Source organism: Chiloscyllium plagiosum, unplaced genomic scaffold (genome assembly GCF_037043375.1).
Source record: "Chiloscyllium plagiosum isolate Xiang-an unplaced genomic scaffold, Cpla_swu_hap1 HiC_scaffold_47, whole genome shotgun sequence".
Lineage (NCBI taxonomy): Eukaryota > Metazoa > Chordata > Chondrichthyes > Orectolobiformes > Hemiscylliidae > Chiloscyllium > Chiloscyllium plagiosum.
In genome coordinates, this window is record NW_028270185.1 from 19,309,404 (window position 1) to 19,321,990 (window position 12,587).

Genomic DNA, 12,587 nt, shown 5'->3' on the forward strand with positions numbered 1-12,587 from the left:
CAGGAAGGATATTATTAAATTGGGGAGGTTCAGAGAAGATTTTCAAGGGTGTTGCCAGGATCAGAGGGTTTGAGCTGTAAGGAGGTGCTGGATAAAATGGGACTTTTTTCGCTGGAGAGTAGGAGATTGAGGGGGTGACCTTACAGAGGTTTATAAAATCATGAGGGGCATAGATAAGGAGAATAGCCAAGATCTTTTCCCGAGGGTTGGGGAATCCAAAACTTGAGGCCATAGGACCCACCATTACAGTTGTGCAGACATGAGAGGCTGAATGGCTGCCTCCTCCTCGTATTTCACTTGTCCCTCAGCTAAGCAAATAGTCTGCCTCACCCTCAAAACCATCTTTGCAAGGGGCAAATAAGGGAGGGCAAATGAAATGCTGGCCTAGCCAGAAACACAGACATCCCTTGAATTAATAAAATCAATCCCTGAAGACTTAATGTCCATGTCTTTTGTGTAGAGTATCAAGAGCATGTCGCCTGTCAAAAAAACCAAGAAATTAATGAAGGGGAAGGTCCTCAGCAAGGAAGAGGCAGACGTTGAACTGGACGTGCCGGTGGACGTAGAGTTTGCTTTCCCTAAATTCTCCACATTTAAGAGACTGACTATCACTTCCCCCAAGGAAGCAGCAGCTTTGAAAGGTGATGCCAAGTTCATCCATCCCGAGGTGGAAGCTGAACTCACTTTGGGAGAGGGTCAGGTCAAAGACAAGAAGAGAAAACTCAAGTTCCCAGGCTTCTGGCCCAGTGAGTCAGGGAAGGCCAAACTTGACACCTTAGAGCCACCAAAGGAGAAAGGTGCTATCTCAGTAAAGGTGCCACAGGTCACACTGAAAGAACTTGAAGGCGCTGGAGTGGAGGTGAAGGCTGGAGCTAAAGTCCCCGCTCTCAATCTGTTATCTGCAACGAGAAAAGGGAAAGTAGATGTCCCCACTTCCAAAAGTAAAACTGAACTCAAGATGTCTGGTGGAGCGGAGGTATCTGCTGGAGGAGAAGTGCCTGAAGGTAAATTGATCCTTGGACTCCCAGCGAAAGCCCCTCAGGTTGAGATAGATATTGGCTTACCGAAAGCTGAAATCGACGTCAAAGGCCCATCAGTTGAAGAAGAGGGCAAAGGGCCCAGCTTTAAGCTGAAGATGCCGTCATTCGGGCTAAAGGACAGTGGGGTTGTAGATACGACGGGTCTCACCGGCAAAGTGGAAAGACGAGAAACTGAAGCTGACCCACAAGACAAACTGAAGATGCCTCAGATGTCGATGCCAAGCATTGACATCTCTGTACCAAAAATGAAACAAACCGAAGAGGTGGATGTGCCTAAACGAGGCGTAGAAGTTGTTGTTGGTACTTATAAAGCAGAAGGTTTGGAGGGAAGAGTTAAAGAATTTGCTCACAAAGTCACAACATTTGATGTTTCAGCCCCCAAAGTCAAGGTGCCCGATATTGACATCAGCCTGCCAAAGGCTAAAGCTGATGTTTCAGCCACAGATGTTAAGATCCTTGACGCTAGAACTGCGAAGTTTGAGGGCGAAATCCAGAAGTCAAAGATTGGTATCGAAGGGCCGGAGATCAAGTTGAAGATGCCAAAAGTATCGCTCCCAGACTTTGGCATCTCTGTCAAGGACAAGGAAGGTGGGGAAATGGAAGTTGAAGGCCCTGATGCCAAAGGTCCAGTGTTAAAGGTCCCAAAATTTGAAGTCTCGCTTCCCAAAATGAAACTGGGAGAAGCTGAGGTTGATGGGACCCCACCAACAACGGAGGCACGCGTGAAAGTTCCTGTGTCTGAGGGACAGGTTTCCAAGGCCAAAATGGACATCAAGGGCCCTCAAGTGGAAGGAGGTGAGGCAAAAATGAAACTGCCCTCAGTGAAAATGCCAACCATTGACATTGCAGCGCCAAAGGTAACAATTCCAGATGTTCACCTCCCAACTGGTAAAGTAGAGGTCTCTCCTCCATGCATTACAGCTGATTTGAAAATGCCCAAAGTCAGCGCGGGAGGGCCAAGGATTGATGGGCAAGGGCCTGAAGTGAGTTCTGAGGGTTTCGACCTGAAGATGAAAATGCCAAAGGTGTCCCTCCCGAAGTTTGATATCTCAATTGGTGGCAAAGAGGCTGAGGCAAAAGTGGATGGAAAACTAGAGGCAGCTGCTGAAGACACTAAGCTCAAAGGAATGAAGATCCCCAAATTTGAGGTGTCCCTCCCCAAAATGAAACAGGCAGAAGCTGAAACCGAGCTTCCAACTGAAGCAGATGTAAGTGGCTTTGATTTGATTGGAAAACTGCCATCCATCAAAATGCCAACAATTGACATTTCAGCCCCTGAGATTAAGATGCCTGACATGAAGGCAGAGGTCTCAGCTCCGGCTGTCGAAGGTGGCTTCAAGCCTCCGAAAATTGGCATTGGAGTCCCAAAGATTGACAAGCAACCTTTGGAATTGACACCAGAGGCCCTCGACCTGCAGTTGAAGATGCCAAAAGTGTCACTGCCAACCTTTGGCCTATCAGCCAAAGATGTGGCAGGGGAAGCTAGTGGCCCTGAGGTGGACATTAAGGGGAAAATGCCGTCAGTCAAAATGCCAACTATTGATATCTCAGCGCCTGAGGTCAAAGTACCTGAGCTAAACATTGACATCTGCCTTCCGAAAGAAAAAGGAGAAACTGCTGAGCTTGCTGTCAGAGGGGATGCTAAGGTCTCTGGTGTTGGCTTTAAAGCACTAAAGGTTACCAGGGAGAGCCAAGTGCCTGGAATCACCCCAGCAGGCACTGATGCTATGTTTCAAATGCCAAAGGTATCACTTCCAAAGTTTGAAATTTCACTAAAGAGCAAAGATGCCGGAGAAGACGTTGACATGAAAGCAAAGGAAGGATTGGACGTTGAAGGTCTAGACGGGAGTGGAAGGAGTCCACAGCTTAAAATGCCCAAAGTGGCAGTGGCTCTTCCTAAGATTAAGTCAGATGAGGTTGACATATCTGGCCCAACAGTTGAAGCTGACACCAAATCTGGCAAACGAGACGCTAAAGTATCAAAGGGTGAGGTCGAGGTGGAGGGAATTGAAAGTTCAAAGGTTAAACTGAAACTGCCATCAATGAAAATGCCATCCATTGATATTCCCACCTTTCAGACGGAGGGCCTGAATGTTGACATCAGTCTTCCTTCAGTGAAATCAAAGCCAGCTGCTGAAGGTGATTTCAAGACTGACAGAGGTGGCATTGAAGGACCTGATGCCAAAGTGAAAATGCCCAAAGTGTCTCTGCCAAAATTTGGTTTGAAGAGCAAAGTGGACACGGAGGCAGATGGCAGCACACTGAAAGTTGACGGGAAAGCATCTTCGCCAGGAGCAAAGGGAAAAGTTCAAATCAAAAGTAAATCCCTTGACATTGGGATCAAAGGGCCTTCTGTCGATGTAGACACTGATGATGTAAAGCATAAAGGGAAGGAAGGCAAGCTTAAAGTTCCCAAGTTCAAAATGCCGACATTTGGAACACCCAAAAAATATGAAGAGGGTGTTGACGTCACCACCCCTGATGTTGAAACACGCACTTCAAAAGGCAAGCTTCAGGTTAAAGGAGCAGAGCTTGGAACAGGAAGCCCAGAGGGAAAAGGCAGGACTTCCAAATTTGGGATTTCAGCATTCAAAAGCAAATCCCTGGATACTGAAGTGAGTCTTTCCTCAGATACTAAGTTGTCAAAGGGGAAAGCTGAGGTGAAAGATCCTAGTGCCAGGATGAAAGCGCCTAAGATGGACATCAGCATTAAGGCTCCTGATCTGAGCACTGGAGCCCCTGACATCAAACTGAAGATGCCTTCCTTCTCAATGCCCAGCATTGGTATATTGGGATCAAAAGTAGAAGCAGACCAGGAAGGGGGGACCAAGGCCACGTCTGGTACTTCTGATGCCGAAGTAGAAAGCAAGTTGAAAATGCCAAATATACAGATGCCAGCCATTGAAATTTCAGTGCCTCAGGTAAAACAGGCAGGCGTTGAAGGACTGTTGCAAAGGGAAGAGGTCGATGTCTCAGAAGTCGATCTGAAAACTTATGGGGGAGATTTAAAGATTCCAAAGGTGAAAGGTGAGATGCAGGACATGGAAGGGAAACAGAAGGCTCCGTTGGTGAAAATGCCATCCATCGACATTTCATTGCCCAAAGTGAAAGCTCCAGATGTCGACCTGAGTTTGTCCATGCCCAAGGTTGATGCCTCAGGGCGAAAGGTTGAAGGTGAGGCTACTTTACTAAGCGCTGAACCTGAAGATGGAGAATTCAAACTAAAAATGCCCAAGATTGGGATGCCCAAGTTTGGCATATCTGGGTCAAAGGAGAAAGAGACTGGTGTTGATATTTCGGCTTCTACAGATGATCATACAGAGGATCCTGAAGGTAAAGGGATTATGTTCAAAACAAGAATGCCTAAAGTTGACCTTTCTCTCCCCAAAGTTAAACCATCAGAAGCTGATATTGAGATGGATGCCTCTCTGCTTGAGGCTGAGGGACTTGATGCAGAAGGAAAATTCAAAATGCCTGGATTTACTCTTCCAAAGTTCTCACCACCGAAAATGGTGGCCCCAGAGCTGGACCTCAATATCCCGTTTTCCAAAGATAAAAAGATGGCTAGTGAGACAACAGAGGCCAAAACCGATACTCAGACTGCAGGGGGTGAATTTCAAATAAAGATCCCTCAGGTGTCTTTGCCTGGTTTTGGCATTTCATCAGCAGAGGGGACCAGCACAAGTGTGGACGTCAGTCTTCCGACCGACAAAGTGAAACCAAAAGCAAAAGTAGAAATTAAAACCCCTCGGGTGGAGGGAGGGACTGAAGTAGAAAGCCCCGAGGGGAAGACCAAAGGGGGCAAAATCAAGATGCCCAAGTTGCAAATCAGCACCCCAAAGGCCAAGTCCGAAGTGGATGTGGCTGCAGCAAAAGAGGCTGCTAAATCTGGCACTGAAACAGAGGGAGGAATATTGAAATTGAGCCTGCCGAAATTTGGGATTTCACCAAAATCTACTGAAACAGAAGTCGATTTAGAGCTACGGGGCTCGGATGGGAAGCTCAAAGAATCCAAAGCGAAAGGGTCCATGTTTGGCATCTCACTTGGGAAAGGCCACAAGGGCGATGGTGAAACTCTGGGAGTTTCCAGGGTGGCCGAGGGAGCCTTCGAAGGAAATGGTGGCAGGAAGTCGGACAAGTTCAAGATTAAGATGCCGTCGGTCACCATCCCTGGCCCAAAAGTGGATGTCGATTTTGGCAGAGTTTCACCAAAAGGCAAAGTTACCGACCAAGAGGCCAAAGCTGCAGTGAAAGAAGCAGGGGGAGTCAGGATAAAAGGTGAGGTCCAGGCCCAGGAAGCGAGCTCAGAGAGTCCCGAGTCCCGATTTAAAATGCCCACATTGAGGATGCCAGATTTTAGCACTTCTGGCAACAAAGCCAGTCAGGTGACGGTGAGAACCAAGGTAATGCAGTCAGAAAAGGAAACCCGCAGATCGAAAGTTGAGGTGGATCTTGAGGGACCAGAGGCGGACGCAGATGGGAAGCTCCAGATGCTGAAGGTGAAGATGCCCAAAGTTGAGATTGGCTTGCCAGGAGAGGACTTGGACAGAGCCGGAAAAGCGGAGGTCAAAGCTGGAGCAGACGCATGGCAGATTGGCCAAGTGACTTCACAAGAAATATCTGCCAAGACGTTCTTCAAGATGCCTACTGTTGAGATTTCAACACCCAAGATCGGAGATTCATCGTCTGGGGTGGAAGGAAGCGCCACTGAAATTGGCCTCCATCAACTGGGTGACAGAGGAGGCTCAGCGGAGGGGGAAACTGATGTCCTTCAGCTGAGAATGCCCAAGATTGAGCTGCCCTCGTTTGGCTCATTGGAACCCAAAGAGGGCAGTCAGGCACAATCGGGAGATCAAAGCAGCACAGGGGCTACCATGGGTTCCTCAGTGTCAAAGACTAAAATAGACTTTCAAGGGGCACAAGTGAGCATCAAAGGGTTGCAAGTTCTGAAAGGTTTCAAAGGTTCTGAAATGGAGGTGACTGGAGAAGAGCCAGATGCTTCAGAAAGCAGACTGAGCAAGCTGAAAGGGAAAATGTCAAAGTTCGGTGTGGAGTTGCCAAAAGTCACACAGCAAGAGGAGGTGAGGATGGCCCCTGGTGCGGTTAAGGTTGAGGGCACAGCAAAGGGAAGTTATACATCACTTAAGGCTGACATTGACTTGCCTGATGCAGAGCTCAGGGGATCTGAAGCAAAAACAAAAACTGACAAAGCCAGAAAGCAGGTGCTCGGCTTTGCAAAGGCCAGAATGAGAGGCAAGGACCTGACCGGCCATTTACCGGAAAAAGATATCAAAACGTCTTCACCCAAGGCCAAAGGACGTAGCAAATCGCCATCTGCGAAGGGGAACATTGGCATTGGAACTCCACCAGAGGGCGATAATGCAGCGGTCAAAGTAAAAATGCCCAGTGTGAAGATGCCGAGCTTTGGAATCTCCTTGTCTAAAAGTAAAACTGCGGAGTTCAACGGAGGTTTGGAGGCTGACAGGTCCCCAAGAAAAGGAGAGGCCTGGAAGAAGGCTGCAGGAGCTGAGGAAAGTGATGACACGGATAGTTCGGATGGGAAATCCAAAATGAAACTGAAGTTGCCCAAGATCAGTTTCACGCCTGTTAAAATACCCACGGTTGATGTTGCTTTGGGTGCACCTGCTTCACCTGTTGCAGGGAAATCAGGCGATGCCTCGGACCTTCATGTCAATGGAGAGGGTGAGATGGCTGGCAGCCAAGGCATGATGGGAAAAATCAAGCTGCCAAAAGTGGAATTTTCCTCGCCATACCTGAAAGCCAAAGACAGTGACTATGAACAAAGCCTCCAACTGGTCAAAACAGAAATGTCAGTGTCGAAAGATGATGCCGGGTCCAAGTCCAGTTCTGGCCCGTCTCCCAGGTCCTCATCCCCACGAATGAATGGAGAGGACGCAAAAGGCAAAGGACTGAAAATAACCTTCTCAGGCCTCCAAAAGAAAAGCCATGAAAGGGATGGAGAGCCAGATGGGTCAAATCTGGTGACATCAACAGCCAGGACTGAGATGGTTCTGCTGGAGTCCAGTGGGGATGCCAGACGTACCAAGACTAACAAGTCAAAATCCATAGTGGGCTTTACTTCAGGTAAATCCAAAGGAACGTACTCTGTTCACGGCACTGCATCAGGCCTCTCTGACTCGGGGAAAGTGTCCAAACTAAAGAGCACCACAGACGGTCAAGGGGATGAGAAAGAAGAGTCAGAAATGAAGGATAAGTCCGCTAAATTCAAACTCCCCAAGTTCTCCCTTGGCCCCAAGTCTAAAGGGGTGTTGGACGTCACCACTACGGAATACGAAAACAATGTTATGTCAGAACTACAGCTCGACGATGATGAGTCCACAGAAAGACACTTTAAATTCCAAATGCCCAAAGTAGGCTTCACAACCATCTACCATGAGGAGCACATTTCTGAGGAGAAGATCTTTGAAGGGGAAGGTCCTGTCATGGGGTCGAAGGGCAAAAAACAGATGAAAATTGAAACTCTGACTGATAAGTCAATGAGCTTTTAACTGAAGGTCAGAAACAGCAAGGAGTGAGTTCCCGAGTAGACAGAGACTTGAGTGTTGTACAGATTTCCCTCACTTCCATCAAATTAACAGTGTTCCTGTGTTTCGGAGCAGACAGATAAAGGTGACTGGACTACAATTTGACACAATACAGGCTGCAGTCTCCATGGACTAGCAATGGTAGTTCAAACTGTACTGTCCAATACTGTATGTTGTGATCACGCTGCTTGTGATCTTCTAATGGAGACTGTGCACAGAACGTTCACTATGACTAACGCTCACCAACATTCTTTCTCACATCCACTCACCCTTTAATTTTCTTTTGGTTCCTTCAAAACATTCTGCTTCAATTGATGATTTTCCTCAAGTATTGTGGTCTTACTATATTAATTATAGATTAAAAGCCAAGGACTTAGCTACTGATTAAAAGGTTTTTATGGACAATTGTTTTCATTTGGTCATGATTTAGGGTCTCTAGGAAGAAACCATTTATTCAGTCTTCAGGCAGAGTGAAGGGGTCACATGGTGGGTTAGCACTGCTGTTTCACAGCGCAAAGGACCTGGGTTCAATTCCACCCTCGGGCAACTGTCTGTGTGGAGTTTGCACATTCTCCCTTTGTCTGCGTGGGTTTCCTCTGTGTGGTCCTGGAGATGTGCAGGTTAGGTGGATTGACAATGCTAAATTGCCCATAGTGTCCAGGAATCTGCAGCATAAATGGACTAACCATGGTAAATTCAGGGTTATTGGTATAGGGTAGGGGGATTGGGTCTGGGTGAGATGCTCTTTGGAGGAGCGATGTGGAATCCATGGGCCAAACCCGACTGTAGGAATTCTGTGAACAAACAGGAGGAAAGAAGAAGGTAAATGAATTTGAGTGAAAGTAAAATCTAGAGATTGAGTTAATTAGACAGGGTTCAAGAAGTGTATGAGCCCCAAAGGGTGAATAGGATGGCCAGTGAATTCCAATGGGGTGAACCAGCCCTGTCCTGTTTGCTTTGCCTTTGGCTTGAAGAGTTATTTCAAAGGGATCTTGGCCAGTTGCAGACCATTTTATTCAACTGCAAAGTAGCTGTGTAAAGATGAGATGTCGTGTGGGAGGGAAGGTTCCAGCGGCGATCAAACTTTAACTTGTTGTGTTTGTTTTACGTGGAGCAATGTGTAGACAGGCTGCAGAAGCATCTCAAAGCTCCCGAACAGGTAATGAAAAATTACCAAGAGCTCTTAAGGAGCCTAATTGAGCAAAGTTGAAGCATTTGTATGCCATTAATGGTCCTCATTAGCATATAGTCATGCAAAGTACATGTACGACCTGCTTTTGTAGTACAATTAGCCCTTTTCACGTGAAGGGTTAATGAGTGTAGCCAGTGACCAACCTAGATCAAAGTGGTGAGTGGGTGTCATTTTGCTTTTGATGTGTCCATTCAAACTCATTGGCTTTAGTTATTAGAAGACAGAAAATAAGCTGCCTAAAGTATAATATAACTGGAGGGTGTAGCAGCACCGAGATCACGTTAGGTAGACCCACCATAGTCTATTGTGAAACCTTTGTGACAAACTCACTGACAGAATGAGACCGGATGACTTTATTCAACTGATGCAGAGGTTCAGAATGTTTACAGGACACGACCCGGTGAATAGGGACAAAAGGAAAGAGGTCATGCCAGACCTTTTGAGGCTCAGGCCTCAGCTGGATGGCTGGATGCAATCCTGAGTTCCACAGTTCAGGAATGTTGGAAAGGATCTTGGAGAGGGTACAGAGGATGTTTACCAAGATGAAAACCAGGCACCAGGCACTTCTTGGGAAAGCTGAGGATTGATGTCCTGGAGAAAGTTCAGGGAGAGGCATACAGAACCAGGAGAGGCTACTGACGAAACAAGTGGCAAGAACCCTTCCCTTTGGTCAAGTTGATCAGTTCCCAGAGTTCAGAGAAGTGCAGTAATTCACAAGAGGAGAAAATGAGGAGAAACGGCAAGGTCTAATGATCCAGAATACACAGCTGACATCAAGCAGATTCCATGAAAATCGTCCAAAGGGCATCAATCATGTAGTTAAGAGGAACAATTGGCAGGATTAAAGGATAAAATATGGATGTGGAACAAAATTGGATCAGCACTCTCAAAGAGCTAGCACAAGCATCATCTGCAGAATAGTCTCTCTTTGTGCTATCAGATCCACAATTCTATCACCTGACTCAAACAGACCTTCAATGGCAGACATATGTTTCAATGAAAGAAGTTACCAGTAACCACATGTACTTAATAGACATAGCTGAGAAGGTGTAGAGTTAAATGATAATTAATTAATGAAAAGATTGAATTCAGATGAATGAACCCTCTTTGGTAGAAACGAAAGGCATTTTCTATTAATTTTATTTTGTGATCTAATCTGGTAACGTCAGGTGGTGAGGGTTGAATTGGTCAAAGCTACTGGTAATGTCAGGTTAAATCAGTCAAGGCTTGTAATGCCAGTCAGTTTAAGTCGGTCATGGCTGGTGAAAGTCAGGTAAAATTGGTCAGGGTTGTTGGTAAGTGATAGTTCCTGCTCCCCATTAATCTCATTGTTATCTATTTTTTATGAATTTCATCCACACGTATTGGCTGCCAGCTTCTTTTGAAACACTGTTTGTTGGCCACACTCGCCTCTATCTGATGTTTCATACTAATGTTTCAAAAACTGAAATAAAGTACTAAAATCACACTTACATAGTACATCTGGAGAAAGTGAAGATATTATTGTGGTGAATGCAGCGATTTGCAGAGATCCCACTTGATGCATTAAATTCCCGCTTTTAATATTGTGTGTGCAAAAAATATTAAATCTTGTTTGAAATGAAGATGTGTTGAAATCCTTTAAGTATTTTCTTAAAGGCAATGTTCTTGCCAATTGCTCAAGAGATATTTTCTTCTCCAAACTAAAAGCATTCCCGAATCTGATGCGACCTCAGCTATCAGATCATATTTTTAAATGTTAATTAATAGAGAGAACAACACTAGAGACAATATCTTAAGACATTTACCCATTTATAAGCAGTTGAAGCTCTTCCACCTCCCAATCAACTGTTACACTCTCAGATTCCAGCATCTCCATCATGCATACATATGCATCCCACACTCAGATACCAGCTCTTTATCACACACTCACTAATTCATGCTCAGATTCCAGTTTCTCCAGCGCACACAAACACACTGCCCTACTCTCAAGTACCAGCTTCTCCATCACACGCAAATTGTTTCACTCTCCAATACCAATTCCTCCATCACACACAGCCAAACACACACACTACCCCAGTCTCCAATACCAGCTCCTCCATTTCACACACACATATACACACACAGTTCCACTCTGAGATACCAGCTCTTCCATCACACACACAGACTATCCCACTCTCTGATACCAGCTCCTCCATCACAGACACACATGCAGACTATCCCACTCACGTTGAGGAATAGTTTCTGACCACACCTGTTGAGCTGAAGTTAGGCAAATGAACCATTTGTGGTCCCACAATCTGGTTGACTTGTCTCCAGTTGGCCTTGGTCTGTCACAGAGGAACCATGTTATTAGAGGTTACCCAGAGATACGTCCCACTGGCTTAATACACAGCTATATCTGGTACTGGACTATTTGTCAACCTACTGAGTACATTGATGATATTACACAATATTCACAGTAGGTTAACTTATAACCCTATGAATTCAGGTTTTAAGTTGATCACAAATATCATCAGGTTTGTCTCATGATGCTAGTGATGGGTTTGGAAATGAGTTGGTGAGCAGTGTACTTAAACCATTCAGAATTACAGGACATTAAATGTGGAAAGAATCAGAGCAAAATGCACTGCTGCAGGGAACCAAATATCTCTTGACATGGTCTACTGCTACTATTTTTGATCTTTTTGTGATTGTAACATGGAAAGTATGGAATATATTTTTAATGAATAATTTTAACCATGTATAATAAAGATGAGGAATTCTCACACCGATGCTGCGGCAAGTCTGGTTGTATGTTATTGAATGTTTCACGTAAGGGGAGATTCTGTAACTGAGAAGGGTGAAGGTAGCCAGTGTAGCCCAGGTAAATGATACAGATAGTGACCTACGGGAAAGGTCAAGTTCCCTCCACAGTCATATAAACCTTCGCAAAACCACATACTCTGGAAGATTCCTCTTGAAACCACCATTAGGCGACCAAAAAGAAACCTAGTTAATCACATGGGCTGTGTGAGTTATCTGTTATGCCACTTACTTTCTGTAACTAGAGGCTGCTGGGAGAAGTGACTAATTTGCTATGACCTAATCACACTCAGTGACAGTTGAGTTGTAAACTCTCCAGTCAGTTTCATTACCTCTGTCCCAGGGAAGGGAAATCCTACTTCGCCTTTTTGTGATCCCAATAGAAATGGGCGAGGTATAGATTTGGAGGTAACAGTTATAATGGGTGTCATGGTGCAGACCCTGTAGTCAAATATGGCAACATTCCATGTTTAAGTGCATACATAAAGAATGTACATTTGAGCCAGGTACGAGACAGCAAGTGTCATCCCAATGAGTGTCAGTGTGTGTATGGGACTCATACCTCAGTGAGAGTCAGTGTGTGGGATCCATACCATAGTGACAGTCAGTGTGTCTATGTGGGATCCATTCCCTAGTGAGAGTCAGTGTGTAGGATCCATACCCCTGTGAGAGTCGGTGTGTGCGGGACCCATACCCCAGTAAGGGTCAGTGTGAGAGACCCGTACCCCATTGAGAGTCAATGTGTGTGTGTGTGTGTGAGACCCATACCCCTGTAAGGGTCAGTGAGAGGGACCCATACCCCAGTAAGGGTCAGTTTGAGGGACCCATACTCCAGTGAGGGTCAGTGTATGGGTGTGACACCATACCCCAATAAAGATCAATATGAGGGATCCATATATCAATGAAGATCAGTTTGTGGGACTCCGTACCCCAGTGAGAATCAGTGAATAGTTGCTTTTCTGTAGGTACAATTATTTCCAATCTGCTTTCATCACTCCCAATTTT

General features: G+C 45.6%; 1 protein-coding gene across 1 annotated transcript in view; it reads left to right on the forward strand.

Annotated features, from left to right (window-relative positions):
• The window catches only part of LOC122542884 (uncharacterized), a 65,507-nt gene extending 53,956 nt beyond the window's left edge, over positions 1-11,551 (forward strand). Inside the window, exon 6 of the mRNA XM_087984062.1 lies at positions 461-11,551. Coding sequence (XP_087840188.1) covers positions 461-7,570 — 7,110 coding nt within the window. The 3' untranslated portion in view covers positions 7,571-11,551. The remainder of the gene's footprint in view (positions 1-460) is intronic.
• Positions 11,552-12,587: the final 1,036 nt, after the last annotated feature.